Source organism: Ambystoma mexicanum, chromosome 4p (assembly GCF_040938575.1).
Source record: "Ambystoma mexicanum isolate Mex_15411 chromosome 4p, UKY_AmexF1_1, whole genome shotgun sequence".
Classification (NCBI taxonomy): domain Eukaryota; kingdom Metazoa; phylum Chordata; class Amphibia; order Caudata; family Ambystomatidae; genus Ambystoma; species Ambystoma mexicanum.
In genome coordinates this window covers 798,861,116-798,884,304 of record NC_090927.1, presented here as the reverse complement: position 1 = coordinate 798,884,304, position 23,189 = coordinate 798,861,116, and the positions used below count along the sequence as shown (strand labels likewise).

The following is a 23,189-nucleotide window of genomic DNA, read 5'->3' as shown; positions in this document are numbered from 1 at the left end:
TGCAGGAATGGTTGGCGAAACAATGGTCTCAGGCAAGTGGTCAGTGGGACGATCTAGTGGTCGTTTCGCCAACACTAGTATAAAGCCTTCGCTGGAGGACAAGAGAGAATCTTACGAAGGGGAAACCCTTTTACAATCCAGAAAAACAAGCCGTCGTCACAACAGACGCATCCCTGGCAGGGTGGGGAGCTCACCACCTTCACCACACAACTCGCGGTCTCTGGTCTCACACAGTGTCTCAGAATCACATCAATCTACTAGAACTTCTGGCAGTCTTCAGAGCGCTTCGGGCATTCAAACCCCTCCTATCCAATCTGTCATTGCAGATCCTAACAGACAGCACAACGGGCGATGTTTTACTTAAACAAACAAAGGGGCACTCGTTTGCCAAATCTGTCCAAGCTTGCCCAGAAAATTTGGAAATGGGCACTCAGACGGAACATTTACCTGTCATCACAACATGTTCCAGGGGATCTCAATTCCCTAGCGGACGCTCTGAGCAGAGATCCCCTCCCAAAGGAACACGAATGGCGACTACACAAAGAAGTCGTAGAGGACCTCTTCTCTCAGTGGGGTTTCCCCACTATAGACCTATTCGCCATAGGCGAAAACAGACAGTGCCCAGACTTCGTATCCAGGTTCCCCCAGACAGGCTCCAAGGGGAACGCTCTATGGATGAATTGGTCAGGGATGTTTGCATACGCTTTTCCACCAGCACCTCTAATGAGGAAGGTGGTCAACAAGATACACAGGGAATCGATGACGCTCATCCTAGTTGCTCCTATGTGGGCGAGACAACAATGGTTTCCACACTTACGCAAACTGGCGCCGTGCAACCCCATCAAGCTCCCGTGCTGGTACAGTCTACTCTCACAGCACGAAGGTCAAACAGTGCATCCTCAACCCAACTTGATGAACTTGGCAGCATGGCTCCTGAAGTCATAGAGTTCCGCCATCTCAATTTACCCCAGAGATGCATGGACATCTTAAGAGTCTAGAAAACCTAACACAAGCCACTGTTACTTTGATAAGTGGAGAAGATTTGTTATTTGGTGCCAGAATAAACAAATCAACCCAATTGATTGTACTCCTTCCAATATTGTCACCTATATGCTCCACCTAAGGGATGCAGGGTTAGTATTTAATTCACTCAAGGTACACCTGGCGGCGCTGTCAGCCTACACCACCTCCCATAACAAGGTGTAATGGTGGAAAGTACCAGTGGTCAAGGCCTTTATGGAAGGGGTAAAGAGACTCCACCCTCCAATTTCTAACCCACCACCAGGTTGGGACCTCAATGTGGTGCTTGCTAAACTCATGGGTCCTCCCTTTGAACCCATGCATAAAGCTAGTCTGAAACACCTGACTTATAAAACAGCCTTCTTAGTAGCCATTACATCCATAAGAAGGGTCAGTGAAATTCAGGCTCTGTCAGTGCAGGATCCTTTCTTTACTATTCATAAGGATAAACTGGTTTTACGTACTCACCCTAGGTTTTCACCTAAGTTAATTTCAAAATTCCATGTTAACCAGTCCATTGAGCTACCGGCCTTCTTCCAAGGTCCCAAAAGCTCTGCTGAGGTGAAACTCCACACACTAGATGTGAGGAGAGTGGTCCTCTACTACGTGGACAAGACCAGACCGCTAAGAAAGACAGATGAACTGTTTGTCTCCGTAGCTCTAGACAGAGAAGGAGATTGCGTGTCTAAAGGTGCCATCTCTAAATGGATAGTCAGATGTATCCAACTGTGCTACTCCCTTTCAGAGAAAACACTGCCTTTTTTTATTTTTATTTTTTTTATCAACTTTAAGTTTTAGAGCATCATAGACATGTGTGCATTAATAATCAAATGTTAACAAGCACACATTATTTTCATGCCAGCTCATTTTACCCCCAATCTGGGGTTTCCGTGCAAGTCAAATCCATTGCTCATATATAAAAAACGTACATAATAACCATTAAACTATCCCTCCCCCCTCCCCCCGAAATCCCATTTTATGGGTGAAAAAGTATTCTGCTTTGAGATCAGCTGGAGCTGGTAGGACCGCTTTCTCAGATTAATGATCATGTTTGTCAAATGATAGGTATTGCACGGAGCAATCTAGGCTTGAAGTACATCTGCTCTTTATCGTCCGTGAATTTGTGTAGTGGTAGCCAAGTGTTCAAATATTTCGGGTATGAGCCAAGGGCTATTGCCATCACCTTTTCCATAGCCATCACTCCCCACAATCTCACCCACCACATGGCTATTATTGGTCCTTCCTTAGTTTTCCATGCTTATGCAACCGTAATCTTGGCTGCGCTCAACATATGAGTGATAAGTGTGGCTGTGGGCCCTGAGTTTGCATAACATCCCTCAACCGCCTCCCCCAAGAGCACCACTAGTGGGTCGAATGGAAGCTGCAAACCAGTTATTTCTTTAATATGACTTAAAATCTCTTTCCAGTAGGTTTCGGCTAGTGGACAGAACCACCACATGTGAATAAAATCCCCTGGAAGGCCACAGTTTCTCCAGCAGGTTGCAGGGTATTCTGGGGTGATGGAGTTGTGCAAACAGGTGTGATATACCAGCGGAGGCATAGTTTATACGCTGCTTCCTTAATTGAGGTGCATCTAGAACTCTTGGCGGTTCTATGCCAAATGCGGCCCCAGGTGTCCCCCGAAATTGGTCTCCGTAGGTCTGTTTCCCACTTTTGCATATAGGTGAGATTCTCCTCGGGGTCTGTTCCCCCGATTAGGCGATATAGTCTGGTTATACCGTTGTCTGGTTGGCCTTCTTGTATTGTTAGCTCTACCCCTGTTGGATTTCTAGTTGCCCTTTCTTTCACCGCTGCGCTTGAGACCCAATGCCTGAGCTGGACATAATGAAAACGTTCTCTTTCTGGTATGTTGAACCTGGCCTTGTAATCCTCAAACGTCAGGGGTGACCCGTCTGAGTAGAGATCTTCTAGAACCGTGCTGTTTTCCCTGCCCCCTCCCCCCCCAATGTATCCAGAAGTTGGCCTGCATTCCTGGGGTAAAGTCCGGATTACAAGCAATCGGTGTGAGAGGACCCCCACTTTGATCTTATTTCTCAGTACCTTATCCCAGTACCATAGTGTGGTTTTAGTTGATCTAGTAACAGACCACCTTTTTCCCTGTGTTGTGTGGCAAGGAAGCCCAGGTTTTTAAGGGGTATCCTGGTTGCTGTTTTTTCTAATGTGACCCACTGGTTTCGATCTTCTCCAGCTGTCCATTGTAGCATTGGTGCTACCTGTGCTGCCCATAGGTATCTACAGAGTTCTGGAACCCCCAGTCTTCCCAAGGCTTGTGGTCTAAAAAGTACTTTTTTGTGGATTCTTGGTTTTTTCTCTCCCCAGATAAAGTTCATTACTTCTTTTTGTAGAGTTTGGATAGCTGGGCCCGGGATTCTGATTGGGAGGGCGCCCACTACATATATGAATTTAGGGAGTAGATTCATTTTGACTGCTGTGATGCGTGCTAGCCAGGATAATTCCTGTAATTGCCAACGTTTTAGGTCTCTTGTTAGTGTTTTCAGGAGGTCCGGGATATTGGCTCCATATAGTCTATTGTAGCTGGGGGTCAGTTGTATCCCAAGGTATTTTACTGCCTTAAGTTCCCATTTCAGGGGGGTATTGATTCTCCCATTCCGGGATTTGTTCTCGGTTCTCAGTGATGTTAAGAATTTTGGATTTGGGGTAGTTAACATTGAATCCTGAAACCTTAGCGAATTCCTCTAGCAGTTGTATGGCTGCCGGTAAGGGATGTCAAGTGTCCTTCAGGAATAGGAGGATGTCATCCGCGAAGAGTGCTACTTTTTGTGGACCAGCAGTGCCCACCTCCACCCCTTGGAATCCCGGGTGGTTGCGAACCCTACATGCAAATGGTTCCATGGCCATCGCAAAAATCAGGGGCGACAATGGGCACCCTTGTCTTGTGCCTTTCTGGATGGGGATACTCTGTCAGTTTTCCATTGACCATTAGTCTTGTGTATGGGTTTGTGAAATTGGCCATTAGCATGCGAGTGAAGGTTGGTCCGCAGCAAATCTTCCAAGAATTAGCTGTAGAAATCCCCAGTTTAGGCCTTTTACGCCAAGGGCCCACTCTACAAGAGGTACTGGGGCCACTCTGGCTTTCATTGCAAATGTACCCCTTGTCACCATTTGCAAAGCAGCTACATGGATCTCTATTCACACCTTTACTCAGCAGTACTGCATTGACACTCATTCCAAGACAGATACTCAAGTGGGACAAATGGTTCTAAGACATTTGTTCGCGCATGACCCTTCTCACATCCCACCTCCTTCTTCTAACACTGCTCGCTAATCTATGCACAGCATATGATCTAAGCAGATTCCACAAGCCTCAGAAGGGATACATTACTCACCGTAATTGTATTTCTGATGCTTGTATCGGCTTAGATTTACATGCTCCCGCCCTTCCTCCCCTCTGAGAGAGAGAGAGCGCGCATGGATGCGTGTAGTCTTATCTATCTTATCTGCTTGGATACTCTGTACTCACGCTTCTCCTCATGCTTACCTCATGTCAGAAAAAATGCAATCTGAGGGTCCTACACTCGTGAGGGATCATGGGTACAGTGGACGTCACACTAGAGATAGTATTACTGGCACGCCCTAGTTTGACGTCCCTTTTCGAGTTTCGAAAAACAAACTGTAATACTCCGCAGCTTCCACTAGATGTCGGCCTATGCACAGCATGTGAATCTAAGCAGATACGAGCATCAGAAATACGATTACGGTGAGTAATGTATCCCATATTTCTGATGTTTGTTAATCTGCTTAGAATCACATGCTGTGCATAGTCCGACATCCAGTGGTCACTACGGAGTATTGCATCTTGTTTTTCGAAAGTCGAAAAGTGGACGTTGACATAGGCGTGTCTGTAACACTATCCCTATAGTGACATGTAGTGTACCCAAAATCCCTCACGTGTTGATGTCCCTCAGATTGTTTTTTTCCGCCCAGAATACTGGTCGCCTTAAGCAGAGCTCGTAAGAGACATTGCCACTGACTCGACCCTTGGTTGATTTTGTTAATTATTGTTAACTCACATCACCTCCAGCTCTCTTTCGATGGCCATTCCACATTCCCGCCGAGACCAGATCTTGGACGGACGGTGGTTTTCGACAGACGGTGATCCTATCGGCGCTGCCGACCACGTGGCCCGGCCTCGCTGGCCTACACAGTAGGGAGCGTGAGGTCGGGATGGACATTTCTGTCTCATACTAGAATGCCTTTCCCTTTCTTCTCCCTTTCCTTCCAGGTCGTTATCACTGGTTACGTCCTCAGCTATGGAGAGGACTCCTTTTAGATTTTGGCCAAATTGTAAAGGCAAATTTCCGTGGAAGGACAAGCATAAGCGGTTTAACTGCTGCTTGCCCCTCGAGCTTGACTAAGCTAGTTGTGCGGCCTGCAAGCTCTTTCACCCGAAAACTCTGAAGGAGCGCAGAGTTAAAAGGTGGGCAGCCTACGAGATGTCGAAGGCTGATTCCTCGCTCGCTGCCGCTGGGTGCGACGAGGGGGATAGTGATGACTCGACCGCCATAGTGGAGGTTGTTGACCCCCAAATGGAGCTCTGGCCCTGCTTTGGGGGATGTACACCCGGCGACGCTGACGGACAATTACACGTCACAAAACACACAACCCCCGGCCATTCTTCGAATAAATCGAAGAAGACCTCTGCACCAACTGGGACGCGGACACAGCCGGCCATCCCCACCGACCGTAAGGGTTGGCAGCCCTCCCCGCAGCTGCATTCACGCCTAGTGGCTGGGCGGTCAAATACAAAGGGCGCTACCCCTAAAATATCATCCGTCAAGACGCATTGCAAGAAAGCGTCTGTCGACGGCAAGGTTCTGGCTCTGCCGAAAACTCCTCCTCACGATCAGCTCCTAGATGGGAGGATGGTCGCTGAAAGCATCGCAAGGATTGTCTCCTAAGACTCCCAGAAATGGCGGGTGAAGGATTCACCGAAGCCTACTGAGAAGGTCAAGGAGACGCCGAGACCTAGCGAAGGTGCGACGGGAGCACTGGAACCCTCCCCTAGGTCGAAGGAGAGACCCAAAGACACTACTCCACCGTCGGGCCCACGGGACAGCTTCTCGGAGGTCGATGGGGGGATTTCCTCCCTTTTGTGGGAAAGATCTCGACGTGTGGAGGCGGAGGAGCAAGCCTTTCCGCCCCTAGACCGTTCTGGGTCCTCCCACTGGACCAGGGAGAGATTTGAGACCTGTATGAACAGGTTGGTTAAGTTTGTGTCCATTTCTGAGCACATCCCACCTAAAACACCAAGGGAGGTAATCCCTCAAGGCCCTCTAGCCAAGGTTCCTAGACTTTTTGACCCCCAGGAAGAGGAACTGTCTTCATATGACCTCAATGAGGAGGACCCTCATTTGACACTCAGGACGATGATGAATGATGAATTCATGGATACTGAGGACCTACAAGATCCCGTAGGGGGCTTTGAGGAAGAACCTGACATGTGTGACCCACAGCCATGGCAGTCCCCTGGGGCGTCAACTGACCCTGATGCATTAGATCTTGCCTCTCCACAGACTACTCCTGTCAGAGAGCCTTCACCTGTGGACGATCAGCCCACGTTTAATGCAATGCTACGCAAGGCGGCTGCACATTTTCAAATAGATACGGGGGAGACTACCCCAGAGGTTGATTTTGTTGAAAAAATCATCAAAGAAAAGCCACCTGCTAGCCAGGCCATTCCATCAAGAGGCACCTCATTCCCTTTTTGTCTACACCAGCCTTAGTAAGGGGTGTTAACCCACGGATTGAGAAGCTATTTAGCCCCTCACCCTCAGATCCTTTATACATTAGGGGTCATTCCATCCCAGATTCCCTGGTGGTGACCACCATGAGGAAAAGGCTGGGGGTTCCTCTGTCCACCAGTGAAGCACCCCCTGATAAAGAGGGCAAAAAGCTCTATGCTCTCGGTAAGAGGATTACAGCCTCAGCGGCATACGCTACGCGTATTGCCAACAATACAACCCTGTTGGCTAGTTGCGCTGATGCCCAATGGGGCATGTTGCGCGAAGGCCTCCAGGAAGTCCCTGAACCTCTTCGCACCTGTCTTTTGCCCACTGTTACAGAAGGCACTCAAGTGAACCAGAGCATCATTAAAAATACTTTAGATGCTGCAGAAACGGCTGGCCGTTCCTTAGTACAGGGCGTACTCCTTCAAAGGCATGCATGGCTTTGAACTCGGGGTTCAAGCCAGAAACACAGGCATCCCTCATTAACAAACACCTTAAGGACTCCAACTTGTTTGCAAAGGTGGTTGACGACTCACTGGAAACTGTGAAAAAGGAGCATGAGACCTTAAAAACCCTGGACCAGATCACGAGACCCCCAAATAAGCGCAGATATGGCAATAGGCACTTTTTTGTGGCCAACGACAAGCTCAGCAACAGGTCCTCCCCTCAAGGAACCAGTGGATACAACACGGCGTACGCTCAGAGGGGCCAACGTTGTGGCAAAGGAAGGGGTGGGGGGGCCCTACTCCTAGATGCTCCCCGGTGGGGGGGGCCCTACTCCTAGATGCTCCCCGGTCACTGCCACTAAATGACCCGATAATTCGGGTCCCCTCCCATGCATCCTCGGTCGGGGCCCGGTTAACATCTTTTCTCCAGGCATGGGAGGGGATTACCACAGACCGTTGGGCACTGTCAACAATAGCCCACGGTTACTGTATCGAGTTCAGCCGGTCCCCGACATTCAGACCTCCAAAGGGAAGCCGTCTCAAACCAGAACACCTTCTCATCCTTCTTCAGGAAGTGGAATAGCTGCTGAAAAAAGGAGCCATAGAGGTTATGCCTCTATCACAGGTAAAGGAGGGTATGTATTCAGTGTACTTCCTTGTACCCAAAAAGGATCTAACCATGCGCCCTGTATTAGATCTACGCCCAGCGAACAAATTTGTCAAACCTCAAAAATTTCATATGGTGACTCTGCAGGAAGTAATCCCCCTGCTCGCACAGGAGGATCACATGGCAATACTAGACATGAAAGATGCATACTTTCATATTTCAATGTTGCCAACGCACAGGAAATACCTCAGGTTCATGATAGAAGGCAAACACTACCCTTCGGCAACACTACCCTTCGGCATAGCCTCTGCGCCAAGGGTATTCACGAAGGTACTGGCAGTGGCAGCGGCACATCTGCGCAGGTTGTCCATTCCGGTTTATCCTTTGCTCGACGACTGGCTCATAACAGGGGATTCTTACGAAACATGCTTCTCAAATACCCAAAAGACTATAGACCTCTTGTTCCACTTGGGCTTCTCCATCAACGAGAAGTCCAGTCTAGACCCCAGCCAAGTCAAGCAATTCCTAGGGGCTCTAATTCGGACAAGGGACGGCCTCGTCTTCCCCTCCAACGAGACGGTCCAAAACATGCTATTTCATATCCCTCAATATGTAGCTGGTCGAGAGGTGACGGTATGCAAAGCCATGTGATTGCTAGGAATGATGGCGTCATGTATTTATTTGGTATCTCACGCGCACCTGCGCCTGCGCCCAATGCAAAAGTGGCTCAACAGCCAGTGGTGTCAGCCAGCGGACAATGGGACGATCTAGTGGTTGTCTTGCAAGCCCTGGTTCTCTCGCTGTGGTCGTGGTCGAGGGAAAACCTGGTAATAGGGAAACCATTCGCCACCCCCGCAGTGGAAGCCACTCTAACCACAGACACATCACTCACAGGATGGGGGGCTCACCTATCCCACCAGACTGCTCACGGAGTTTGGACTCCGAGCGTAGCTTCCAAGCACATAAACTTATTAGAGCTACTTGCGGTGTTCAAGGCACTAAAAGCCTTCCAGACACACCTACAAGGGAAGACCGTGATGGTCCTTACGGACAGCACAACAGCCATGTACTACCTCAACAAGCAAAGGGGCACTCACTCTCCAGGACTGTCCAAGCTGTCCCAGAACATCTGGAAGTGGGCTGTCAGACACAACATGTTCCTATTGTCACAACATGTACCAGGGGAACTCAATCTGCTAGCAGACGAACTCAGCAGAGACTTTCCTCTGCCCTCAGAGTACGAATGGCGATTACACGAAGACATCGTCTTTGACGTCTTCACACAATGGGGCTTCCCAGAAATAGACCTCTTCGCAACTCTGGAGGACTCACAATGCCTAGATTACGCCTCCAGATACCCACAGAACCGCTCCAAAGGGAACGGTCTCTGGATACCATGGTCAGGGAAATTTGTTTACGCTTTCCCCCACCCGACTCCCCTTCTCAACAAGATAGTGCACAAGATGCACCAGGAACCAGTTACCATGATTCTGGTGGCCCCCATGTGGGCCCGCCAACCCTGGTTCGCTCATCTGATGGAGATGTCACTGTCTCCTCCAGTGAAACTGCCCTGCCCGTACAACATTTTGTCACAGGATAGGGGCCGAACGCTGCATCCATGCTCGCAGACCCTGAACTTAGCAGCCTGGCTCCTGAGGTCATAGAATCTGGACATTTGCAGCTCCCTCAGAGATGCATGGACATCCTCAGGGAGGCTAGGAAATTGAATACTCGTTACTGCTACTCTAGTAAGTGGAAACGGTTCGTCATCTGGTGTAACTCAAGGAGCATCAACCCCGTTGACTGCTCTCCCACACATATTGTTTTATACCTGACTCACTTGCTGGACTCAGGTTTAGTCTTTAATTCTATTAAAGTTCACCTAGCTGCACTCTCCGCCTACACTACGTCACAGCATAAGGTGTTATGGTGGAAGGTTGCAGTTATTAAAGCCTTTATGGAGGGAGTGAAACGAATTCCCCCTCCTATATCTAACCCGGCTCCCGGATAGGATCTGAACGTCAGTGTTAACCACGCTAATGGGCTCCCCCTTCAAGCCCATCCATAAAGCAAGCCTTAAGGATCTCGCTCTTAAGACTGCTTTCTTGATAGCTATCACCTCCATTAGGAGAGTGAGTGAACTACAAGCGTTCTCTATCTTAGATCCCTTCGTAACATTTCACAAAGATAAGGTGGTTCTACGCACACACCCTAGGTTTGCACCGAAGTTCATTTCGAACTTTCATGTCAACCATTCTATAGAACTACCAACGTTCTTTCAAAACCCTTCAAACTTGGTGGAGAGGAGCCTGCACACACTTGATGTGTGCAGGGCGGTCATGTTTTATATGGAAAGAACTCGTCCACCAATAAAGACTAATCAGTTCTTTGTCTCAGTGGCGGCAAGAAGAGAAAGAGATGCAGTTTCCAAATCCACTATCTCTAGATGGATTGTCCAGTGCATCACTCTGTTACACTCTGGCTAAGAGAGAACTGCCCTTCAAGCCTAGAGCACACTCTACTCGAGGCACTGGGGCATCCATAGCGTTCATTGCAAATGTTCCCCTAGAGTCCATTTGCAAAGCGGCAACCTGGAGTTCTGTACACAACTTTACAAAACACTATTGTCTAGATGCTCAGTCTAGATCTGATTCCCAGGTGGGACAAGCAGTACTAAGACACCTTTTTTCTACTGTTCCTTTTCACAACCCACCCCCAACTCCGGGTACTGCTCTCTAGTCTATGCACAGCATGAGATTCTAAGCAGATTAACAAACATCAGAAGACATGCATTACTTACCGTAAAAGCATTTCTGATCGTTGTATCTGCTTAGATTCACATGCGCCCACCCTTCCTCACCGCTCGGCTGGAAGGAACATAGACGTCTTATACTTTCTCTCTTTTCTGTACTAACTCACGTTAGTCATAAGGCGCCCTCATGGTAGAAAAAATACATTCGGGGGGCCTTGACCCGTGAGGGATTTTGGGTACACTGCACATCACTATAGGGATAGTGTTACAGACACGCCTATGTCGACGTCCCCTTTTCGACAAGATGCAATACTCTGCAGTGACCACTGGATGTCAGACTATGCACAGCATGTGAATCTAAGCAGATACAACCATCAGAAATGCCTTTACGGTAAGTAATGCATGATATATATATATATATATATATATCTATATATTTAGCATTTGAATCTATGAAAGATCCAATGCTGGAGAAGTCTTAGTTACTTACCTGTAACTGTATTTCTCCAGCATTGGTATCTGTCATAGATTCACATGTGCCCACCCTCCTCCCCTGGTGAGAGGCTGCTCCTTTTCTACAGTCAGTCATCAACTGTCAGCCTTCACGGTTCAAAATCTGAAGATGGCTGACTGGGGTGGAGCTTAAGCCCTGCCACCTCATTGTTAGAGTCTAAAGGGGCCAAAGGAGATGGGGGGACTGCACAAGAGAGAGGCTACATAGGCCCTATGGGGCTGGGTGAGTTACATTTCCTTAACGAAAAGTTTGTATATAGTTTATAATTTTTTAAATTACAGAGGATTCCCAGTCTGACGACAGGGAATATTCAAGCATGTCAATCTATGAAAGATACTAATGCTGGAGAAATACAGTTACAGGTAATTAACTAAGGCTTCTCTTCTCCCTTGACACGTCTAGCAACTAAATGTCCCATTCCTGGTATTCTCGCAATATCAGGATAAAACTCCTATAACTACTGTCGGTACTGTGGTGAGGTTTGCTTCAAACTTTCCACACTTCAATCCTCTATGGGGAAAGTTAAATCAACAATTCTTTCATTGGGGAGTCTTAATTTCCAACAATCTCCATGGGTTTGTAACTTCTTCTACAAGAATGTAAAACACATTGACAATGTCTCTCACACTGATTCATTTGCCCCAGGCAATGCAAGTTATATTTCTCTCCGCCTTGATGATTGTTAACAGGGGGCTTCTATAATGCCATCTTTGCTTTTCTTTAATTGCCTTTCTTTGGCTTAGGCAATGCTGATCTTCTTCTACAAATGATCTTTGGAAATCGTATTCACTTTGAATATTATTCCCTTTTGGCTTTGGCAATGTTAGTTACAATATTCTTTAACTCGATCTCTGTTAAGATGAGAGTTGCGCATAATTGCTTCAATTCAATAGAAGTATTCAAAAGTTTCGTTTTGAGCCCGCGGTCTGTTTCGGAGCGTCCCCGTGTTAACCTGACGGAGGCAAACTCAACGGTCTTTCTGCTCATCTGCGCTGGATCTGCTTCTCCTGTTTATTCTTTCGTCGGGTTTGCAAAGGCGTCTGACAGCTCCGGTAATGTTCCTGTTGCTCATGCCTCCTGTAGTTGGAGCTTTCCCTGCTCTGCTCGCACTCAGGTGAACGCCACACACAGGAGCAGCATGTAGGACCAGTAGAGTTTCTCTCTCCCAAGGGACAGCTATTCTTAGTGTCGCGTCCCGCTGTGTGTCCTCTGCATTCAGGATTCCCAACCTCTGCCACGCTCTCAACGCAATGTCCCGCTTGCAACACAGTGGCGGCTCCAGCATTTCCTTTCCCTGCTGCTTCCATTACTTTCTCTTAATGGCCCGCACCTGAAGGGCCTTTAAATGTTTAAAGTTGCCACTCCGGTGTGGGTCATTACTACCACTATACTGAACATTAAAGTTATGCAACTCGAAGCCCCTCTTCCTTGTCTCAGTAGCCAGTGCATTATGGGACTTAAAGTCCCTAATTTTCGTATTCATTTTAAGACTATTCAATTTACTGTTTTAGTGATTTATAGGATGTACAATGAAGGAAAGTTTTCAAAGGAATTCATGGTTTCTTCCCGACTTCATAATTCAAACATAATGTAGAATTACGACAATCGTAAGTAGCATTAACTCCTTGACTTTTACATATTTTGTTTCCATGTTTACCATAAGGGTTTTCACACCTTGTCTAGGTGAACTCTGGGACAGGGAGCCGTACAATGACAACAAGCCATCAGATATTCAGGCATATGGGAACCCTCACCTTCAGAAGATGATGAATATCGTTTCTCCCCTGACAGAGTCCTCACATTCCCTTGATGGCCTTCTCCCATGTGATACACCCGGCTAATACTATCCCCAGGATTAGGATCAGGTAGCGGCGGCCTTCCCCATGCCACATGGAGGAGACTTTAGGCTGGGATTCTGTGAGGATTCCGCAGGATTCATCACATCATACTCAGACCAGGATCAGGGAGGGAATGGCCAAGTGTGAGACGTTTTGCCCAAGCCTTAGCTTCTCCCATCAATCACAGTTGATCAACAAGGGATTTCTGCAGTCCTTACACCCAGAATGCAGACACCAAAGGAATATGGGGAAAATATGACATAGGTCTGGGAGAATTGTAGTCCCTATTTTTAGGAAAAGTAACATTTTTAATTATAAACTACCTTAAAAAGAATTTAAATTTTTGTAGGCATGACTAAGCTTGTTCAGAATCCTATTGTGTTATAGAGGCATAAGGGCAATTGTGGTACATTATTCTTGTAGTCTCTAATACCAGCATGGGAGAGACTGTGGAATACTTGCAATTGTGAATTAGTTAACTCCTCTTTGCAAATAGAAGGTAACTTGATCTTTCCCCACTACAGTTTCAGATGGACCCTATCAAGAGGTTGTGAAGCTCCAGACTATGCGGTGCCTTTTTGAAGCATATGAGCATGTTCTTTCCCTCTTGGAAAATGTCTTCACTCCCATGTTTTGTCATAGCGATGAGGTAAGTGACAGAACCTAGTCAACTCTTGACCAAATGAGGTGTAGCCAATAGAAGAATATTGTTGTAGCTCAAATGCTATCTGGAGATGTTATGTAGGGGAACTCGCCTGCAAAGATGTCTAATAATAAAAAGCCCACACCTACCTTCCAAGGGTAAATTGTAATTGTTTATTTGTACAGCACTTATATACAAGAGAAGTGCTTCAAAGCGCTTCAAGGCAGGAAGGAATCAATGGAATACAGTAGTCATTCTTAGGCCTTGAAGTTTCTGAATGATCTAACAAAAGCGTACTAGGCCTAACAGCATTTCTCCTAGTGCAAGTACATGCAATGTATCGGGCGCAGCAAATTGGTGAGGGGAGACAAAGGGGGGGCCAAGACAGAACTTACTAGGCCTAGTAAATTCAGGTCATGCAAGTATATAGACGGAAGAGCAAGGGAGGGCAGGGGAGTGAAACAAGTGCGCCCAGTCATGCAGGACCCTGGGTTAAGTGCAGAGAGGTTGCCCCTCTCATGGAAGGTATGCTGAAAGTGCATTGATGCAGAGGATAGTGCAGAGGCCCGAAGACGAGTGCAAAGACTGACTGGGGAGCCTGGGACCAGTGTGGCTCTGGAGGTGAGCCAGGTGACCAGTCAGTAAAAGCTAAACAGCGTTAGGGGAGAGATGGGGAGTGAGGTTGGAGAGCGAGAGAGAGGAGGTTAGTAATGGAGAGAGAAAGGGGAAGAGGAAGGTCTTGAGGTTCCGGAACTTAAGGAGTTCCTGCGGAAGGCGGAGAGAGTCAGGGAGGCTGTTCCAGAGGAAGGCACCTGCAGAGGATAAAGATCTACCCCCAAATCTCTGCTTAGAGAAGCAGCTCACCCGCAAAGAGTTGGAGGGGGCCGAGCAGAGGGCTCTAGAAGGAGAGTATTTAGGAAGAGATTGTTGTAGATAGATAGTGCAGGCCCTGGCCCCAGAAAGCCTTGTGGACTATGTAGAGTATCCTGAACTTGATCCTAGCAGCCACGGCGAGCCAGTGGAGGGATTTCAGCGGCAGAGAGATGCGGTCCCTGGGTTTGAGGCCAAGGATACGTCTTGCAGTTCTGTTCTGGATGAGTTGTAGAGGACGGATAGTAGAAGTTGGCAGATTGAGAAAGAGGTAGATTTTAATCAAGTAAGTTGGTCAGAAGTGGAGCAGAACATGTTTTTGTCTTGTTATCTTACTTAACATTTTAACTATTGTTGCAGATCACCCCCATCTGGTACCTTGCACATAAGAAATATTGTAGCACTACTCTCTAACTTGCGCATAATGATTTGTATGTACTATACTATCTCGCTGAGTGAACATCTGAATTGACCTATGGTGCCAACATAACATTCCGATCTTGCTGATCTCGGGTTGTGTTTGTTTTAACTTTCAAATGCTTTGCCCTCTGGAGAACCACTCTGTCATCTGGCGGTGAATGTGTCCTTGCAAGTCATTGCCACAGACATACATGTATATATAAACATGTATTTTAAATGTTAAGGTTATTATTGTCATGTAAGACACCTGGAACAAAGCGACTCCAAGACCTCATAGTCTTTTCAAAGTTTTAATTGTTATATAACTACATTGTGCACCACCTGAAACCAAATGGGGTCCTAACCACAAAGTGAAAGGGTTGGGGTGGTTCTCCTCAGCTCTCAGTGGGTCAACTAAAGCCCAGGGCAGTCACACAATGTCATCCCTCCCTGTTCCTTTCTCCCTCTGGAGTTCTCAGGGACCTCCAGACTTGAATTAACTAGAAAAACCCTTGCCAGGTGCTTTTTGTCTGAAAGTGTTCCCTCCACCATTGCTGGCAAGTCACAGTTCATTGGCAGGTTGATGGCTCTGATGGCTCTGATGGCTAGCTAGGTGTGGGTTTTTCTGAGGATCTTAAACCCAGGACTGTCTAGCATGAAGACTCAACAGCACTCGGTCAGTGAGAGGAAGCTTCAGCTGTGACAGCCATGGAGAGAGAGTTGGTGAGGTATTCCTTCAAGCCTGTTCTTGTCAGGTTCCCTCTTGTTTCCTTCCCCTCTCACTCTTGATATTTTTCCTCATCATATCTATGATCCTGTTTTATCCTTCTTAACCCCTTAGCATTCCTCACCGCCTGGTCCTGCCTATGGTAGACTTGGTCCACTGGAACCTTCCGGCCTACTTTCTTCTCTCCATTTTGATGTCCTTCCAACTCCTTTAGTATTCCCTAGAGTCATGGAATTAATAGTCTTCCTCTTACTGGGCCCACTTACCCCAGTCTAGTCTCCATTGGTTTCTGGATGCTAAACTGGTCCCTATGTGAGGTGAAACTAAAGGGCTCTGGATCTTTTCAGCAATGCTTTCCCAGACCGCTGCCCTCTCCTTTGGATTTTCATATCCACCTCCTCCTAGATACCAGCTTCCTTACAGCCCTCATAGTACCTGGCCTTCTACCTTCCCAGTGCTACTCTATTCACTAGAAGTCACCTCTTCAGTGTCACTGCCGGCCTCTGGTGTTTACACAAACTCCTGGTCTCTGTATATTTCCCACTTCTTCTCGCACTCTGTCTCCTTCCACCTGCTTTTCCTGTCTGGATCCTCCACCTGAACGTATTTCTGTTACTGCCTTCTTCCTGAGAGTTTCCAGTCCTTCCCCTCTCTTAACACTATCTCAATAAACGGTTCCCTTTCATCAAGCCCACTCACCTTTCTTTGTCATCTTGTATCAACCCTTTCTGGAGCTTCTTCTGAACATCACTATCACTTGCTGATGTACCCACCCCTTCTTTGCCATAGTCACAACTACCCTTTGGCGTAACCACCTCCAAATCAGCCCCGGCACCACTGTACTGGGGCCAATGCAGACTTTTACTGTAACTACAGTCTTGCTGATATTTCACAACCTCCTGCTAAAACAGCCTCTGCCTTACTGATTTAACCACCTCCTACAACTTATTGATATCACCATCTCCTGTTATAACCACATCCTCCATCACTTTAGTTGTAACCACCTGTCTCTCTTCATTGCTGTCTCCCCATCTCTTCTTTCTACAGGTCTTTGCTCTTCCCAGCTTTCTCCAACAATGAGCCTCATGTATCCCACACAAACTGACTAAGGGGTGGTGGGAGTGGGGGAGGGGGGGGGGGTGTGCATTGCAAAGGTGAGTCAGGAGGACATGGTAGAATTGCATATGTCAGTAGGGGCTCTGTGTCATGCTTTGCTGGTAAATACAATTTTGGGGTTGGGGAGATTACAGTGTTCTTATCCTTGCTCTGATCCTTCCCAGGGTGGTTGTGAGAGTTTGCACATTTTGGGCCTCATCACAAGTCTGGCGTTAATCCAGTGCAATTTACGCCGAGTAGAAAGAGTGTTACCGCCGGTTCGTGCGGCGGAATTAGCGCTGCATCACATCCTGGCATGAATGCGCCTCTGACTCCACTCCTACCGCCGACAAACTAGCGCTGTCGATCCCGTCGCTATTGCCGCTGGCACTAGTAGCGCCGGTGGAAATTGCGTCTGTTAGGGAGAATTCTCTGTTTAGGCTGAATTTCCTAACCTAGTGAGTCCCCCAGCAGCTTTGCTGGATTTCTGGAGTTTGTTTTTTTCTCCTGCCAAGAGTGAGACTCTTTTTTTCTCACTCTTGGACATGATTATGGTGTTCCTTTGAATGTTAATGTGTTTCATGGGCTATGGGGTCTTTTACTCCATAGGGTCTCATATGTTTTTTTTCTAGGTGTGTTACACAGCACCCTCCGTGCAGTAACACCGGGGTGTCATAGTGACCCCCCACCATAGACTCCATACCCTGGGACTGACTACGGACTCCCAGAGCATGTAAAGTCACCATTGGCTTTACTAGTCCAAAATTACTAACAGAACCAGTACAAGCCATCATATTGTAGACGTACTGGTAGGGGCAATTCGATTGCCCCTGGGTCTGTTATTCGAGGGGGCACTGTCCCGTCCCCCCTCGTCGAGTTTTGGCTGGTGGCAATGGATACTACTTTATATATTCAACCGCAAATATATCTCTATGGGATTTTCCCATTGTTCGAGGCTAATACTTTTTAACATAGCCTCTAACATACCGCCGGTTTATTTATTTAATATTAATTCACCCGTTGGTATTTTCTGCCAGAACTCGGTTTTAAAATGGCGTTTGTGTTCGCCTCTGTAACTCCAAACCAAAGGCCGAGCCCTTTGTTCCACTTTTTGGCGGGCTTCTCCACAGAAGCCTCCAAAAGTGGTGCCACTCTGTCTCGGTACCACAGGGGGTGTGGGAGGGGGTTTAGGCACCCTGGACTGAGTTACCTTGGTAACTCAAATCGCACTCTTGTGTGATTGGCCCAAGTGGTGAGCCGGTCGGATCACCACTTAGCATGTTTGATTGACAGCTAGGCTGAGTGAATGGGGGTGTGCTGCATAAAAGCAGGGCTTTTGGGACTGGAACTTCAGAAGTCGCCACAGGACCTAAAAATCCGACGAGGGAGAAGCTGAGCCGACCTGCTACGACGACACCACTGTTGGAGCCCTGCTGAACCGACTCACCACTTCCCAACGACAGAGGAGATCTCCCGGCTGGAGAGTCTTCTTCCCCTGACTGGTGGGCACAACCAGTTTACCTTCTTTTATCGCATCCCAGGACGTCTTGTGGTCGAATTGCCCGTGCCAAGCACCCAGGCAACCGGATAGCCACTTACCACTAGACCGCGAATAAAAGGACCGCTCCTTTTAATTTAGAACTCCGCGGCTGGTTTCTTCCCTGGCAGTGCAACGGACTCCTGCTTTTCTCCCCGACGAGATCCTCTCTTCCCCCGGACGAAGCACCGACTTGCACCCGCTGCCAGGAACAATGCCCTCGCTGGAGCGTTCTCACCATTTTAAGGTACCGTGTCCGCCAGGCCTCCCTTTCTAAAGATTGCTACAAGGTAACAATAATCCCTTAACCTTCTGGACTGGGCTGGCCGCCTTGACCATCTAACTGGTCCCTTTCTTTTTGGTCCAACTCTTTCTGAACTTATTGCAAGACTTTTGGGCACTTTGAACCGTGTGACCTTGGACACATTTCGACCAGAGCCTCTTAAAGTGGGTCCGGCCTTGTTAACTTTGACTTTACGGTTTTAACCTGCCTTCTTCTCCTACTGTGTTCTTCCGAAAGTGTTGGGATCTGTTTCTATCTTTGCTCTGCCTTTCTCTCCCTTTTAAACCGATTGATTAGAGTGCCATCTTCGTTAAGCGCTCACCGGTGTCTGAAAATAAGTGTTGCTTTACTTAAGACTTGTCTAACTAATCGTTGAAGGGAGTGTATATCTTTTAGTGACCGTGTTTTTGAACTGCTTGATATTAGTGCCAGTGGCCCTCATTACGACCCTGGCGGAAATCGAAAAACGATGGCGGAAATGCAATACCGCCATCGAATAGCGCTCGGTGCGATTATGACCCGTCACCGTAAAGTACGATGCCATTAGCGACACCGTAGTGAACGCCAACGCTAACTGCACCAAGTACGCGCACGCGCGCCATGCCAAACCGTAATTACCACCATGGCGCAACGGTACGCGAATTCTGACCCTAGCGGACATATACCTAACGCCATCAAGCATGGCGGAAAGTACCATTCCGCCATGGTGAGAAGTACGGCATCGCGAACCAACCGTAAAAGGCCCTACTGAGTGCCTGTACACCACTCCCTGGCCACATTGCACAACTCCTCGTAGGTGCAATGAAGTCACAATGCAACCAGTGAAATGTACAAGTCACCCATGCATGCCAACGAACAAATGAATCTAGGGGCTCCAAGTGCCTTGTGAGTGGCCATCCATATTTGCCATGGCACCATTGCCGTACTGATGCAGCACAGGCATGTGAAGGTTCAAGTCCAGCAACATGAACTGAAATATGAGACAAACAAAAACAGGCCCCCCATCGCTTGACACCAGTGTAAGGCAACATTCAAAGCAGTATCCTGAGGGAGACTGCACCAGCCCTGTACTCCTGCCAGTAAACAAACCAACCATCAGCATAAGCATGTACCACACAAGTTGGCAGAGTGACTGAGCAGCCAGGCTCATCTCAAGAGGGGCCAATGGGAGCTGCAGGGCACAGATGGCACGAATACAGAAGCCATTCCAATGGACATGACCTCAGTCTCCCTCCAAGAAACGCACGCAAACACAGGCACCTGTGACCAGCCATATTCTGATAATCACATCATTCCACCAATCCACCGGGCTGACCGGCATCTGTTACACAAAAGCTAATCCCCCGCCCCTGAGCATGACATCATTAAAACAGTCATAATGGCAGCCCCTATCCCTGACCTCACTGGGCTTCGTAGGCAAACACGCCCAGTACAGTACCACGCAACTATACTCAGAAGCCGGAACCCAATGCAGATCTTCTCACAATACATCGCTCCACAAATAGGAATATGCTACATTACTTGCAAAGAATAACGCTACACGGTCAATATCAGAATCAAAATTTAATGCACAACAAAATCACCAAGCCCATACAGCTATTAGGTCATGAACTCCAAAATATATTTCATTATTGTGGGCTGCATCCGCAATAAATGACCAGCTTCTTCTTGTGTGACGCCCTGTTCCTTCATGGTACACAGGGGCTACATTCACGTTCAAAAAGGCAACATGGAAGCGCCTAGAACCGCAGGGCCGTCCCATTAGGTAGGCACTAGTCCAGCTGAAAGGTCGATATGTTGCTCCTAGCCACTAGTACTGCGTAAGGGCATGTGGGCCATTGGCGATCGTCCCATAAGATCGTAATGGTGCTCCACTGATTAACACGAAGCAGCAGGTGTCGGGAGTAAAAGCCATCTGCAGGAGTGGCATACAGATGGCAGCGGCAAAAGGGGAGGAGATACCTGTCACCCAAATGAAATGAAAAAGAATAGTATGGGCATCAGAACTTCATTTGAATTACTCACTTCAATGATCACACTAAATCCACAGCCATATGCATGCTAGCCCACTCAAAAGGATTATTCCCACCCAAAATTCACTTGCGAATCATAACTATAAAAATCGAGGTGAAAACACTATTACAAACGAGTCTTTGTGTGCATGCGTCTGTCAAAACAGAATCCATTAGATGGGATTAGTAACGTGCATAGACACAAGTGTTTGAAGGCGCGTCGAGACAGGGAGGGTTCAACAAGGGCAGATAGACGATGGTCCCACTATGGCAGCTCTGCATCACATAGCGCAGGGGAGGTGGATAGATTCCAAAAAGCCCTGTACATGGCAAACTCTCCATTAAATCATCTGTCCATGCATCCATACATCATTCCCTCATCCCGGAATGAAAACGCCTGATTATTTACTCACATAACATGTGAAATTTCCATTGAGTCTGTGCGTAATGCAGTCTGCAAAATCCACTGTGCTCCAGGCTGGAATTCCAGTGTTGTGAAGTAACATGTATTTGGGAACGTCCTGCCTTATCGTCCACTACGCTATTGCGCATCCCATACTATTCATATCAATCATTGCATTCTCGCCATGGCCCCTGTCCCAAGGACATTAAACAATAGAACGTTATATTTGCAGTCAGACCTGTGGGCGTCTCCTCGCCGCTAGCTGAAAACCGAAAGCGCTGTCCTTCGAATTCCTCATTTGCAACATCACGTCGAAAAGGCATCTGTGACCGCTTGAAATCACAAATTCATCCATGTAGTGCGGCAGTGTGTGAAAATGGCAACTGGCTTCACTCACAAATGGGACGCCCCGCCCGTCGGTGAACCTCGGTACAGTGCTGCATGAGGGTCCACCGTTAATCGAGTACTACATTCCACTGACCCTTCACAAGTTTGTTCGCGACTGCAAAGATAGTATGTGAAACAATGGGACCATAGCAGAATGAACATATGAACCAATATTTCACTGCCATCGGGATTAAATACATGATTGTAATAGCAAGATGCCATGCGTCGAATTGCAGCGTTGTGTGCGGGACGTGCTCGCCCAAAGGGGATTGCAGCTTGCACAGGTGGAATGAATCACCACAGGTGGAGGCTATACAGCCTGAAAACACATAAATTGCACACCCAACCCCCTCCCACAACCACACCCACTCCAAAATGCTACCGGCAGGACTAGCGATGTTGGCCCTGGGGGACCTGATAGCACTGCAAGTACTCCAACTTCAAGAAGAAGACGAACACCAACTACTACAACAACCGGCCGCACAGAGGAGACGCAGGAGGAGGAGGAGGGCAAGACAGGGCCAGCAAGGCCCACCAGCACAGCCACTACCACCACGCAGGCAGCCCGCAATCCCACGCCTCCGAGCTCATCCGTTCAACCTCACTGCTGAGCAGATCCACACCCTCTACCGTTTGGACCGGGACACCATAACCGCCATTGTGGACATGACACAGGCTGACCTTGTCAGCATGATAGATAGCCCAACCGCCATCCCACCCCTACTGAAGGTGGTGTCTGTACTCCACAGGCACCTACCAGCACACAGTCGGACAGTTGCATGGCATTTCACAGCCACTGTTCTCACGGACACTATTGCAAGTGCTCGATGCCCTCCTGAAGCACGCAGACGACTACATCTCTCTACCACGCTCGGAGCAGGAAATTACGAACACAAAAGTGGGATTCCATGCACTTGGCGGCATACCGGGTTGCATTGGTGCCATCGACTGCACCCATGTGGAATTGGTCGTCCCACATGCCATGGAGGCCCAGTACCGCAACCGAAAACAATTTCATTCTCTTAATGTACAAATGGTGTGTGACTCCCAACAGGATCATTACACATTGTTGTGCCCGATTTCCTGGATCAACCCATGATTCTATGGTCTTGAGGAACTCTACAATACCACGCTACATGGAGCGACACGCAGGGAACAGATCCTGGCTACTCGGTGAGTCTCATTTCATGCATGATAATGTGGGGTATGTGTTGCGGCAATGACCTGGCAGGAAGGGGGGGGGGTGCGTACGTAGCAATGTCATTCCACAAACATCCTTTATTGTCCACATACAGGTGATGCCGGGTATCCACTGAAGAGATGGCTCCTTACACCACTCCGGAACCCACAGAACCAGCATGAGGAGGACTACAACCATGCCCACTCACGTACCCGTGTAGTCATAGAACAGGCATTCGGCCTACTGAAGACTCGTTTCCGCTGCCTCAGCAGGTCTGGCGGGGCACTCCTGTACCGCCATGAGAAGGTTGCAAAGATGGTCATGGCATGTGTCATGCTACACAACATGTGCGTACGTAGAAATGTGCCCATGCCCCCTGACGCAGAACTGCAAGCACCTGAAGATGGTCATGATGAGGGTGGGGATGTGGCAGCACCTCAAGGAGTCCGCGAGGCACAGGAGGGCCGTGACATTCGTCAGATTCTCATAGATTCATGCTTCTAGCACTCACGCCTGGTGGCTGATACATGGACACGGGACTTGTGGCACTGTGTGTGTCTGGAACATGCACAATATGGACTGTACGCCTATAAAGGCCTCGTACACAAAGATCAATGTCCACACATCTCATTGGATGATTGTGCAATGTTTATAGCATATGTGAAATTGTTACACACCCCATCGACCCGCCACCCAAGTGAGCCCAAC

The 23,189-nt window shown here is 48.1% G+C and overlaps 1 protein-coding gene across 13 annotated transcripts in view; it reads left to right on the top strand.

Moving 5' to 3' along the window:
* The window catches only part of SNX14 (sorting nexin 14), a 2,214,134-nt gene that overhangs the window by 1,167,058 nt on the left and 1,023,887 nt on the right, over window positions 1–23,189 (top strand). For all 13 annotated transcript variants that reach the window (XM_069606348.1, XM_069606351.1, XM_069606342.1 and 10 more), the window contains one exon: window positions 13,470–13,594. In XM_069606348.1, coding sequence (XP_069462449.1) covers window positions 13,470–13,594 — 125 coding nt within the window. The remainder of the gene's footprint in view (window positions 1–13,469; window positions 13,595–23,189) is intronic.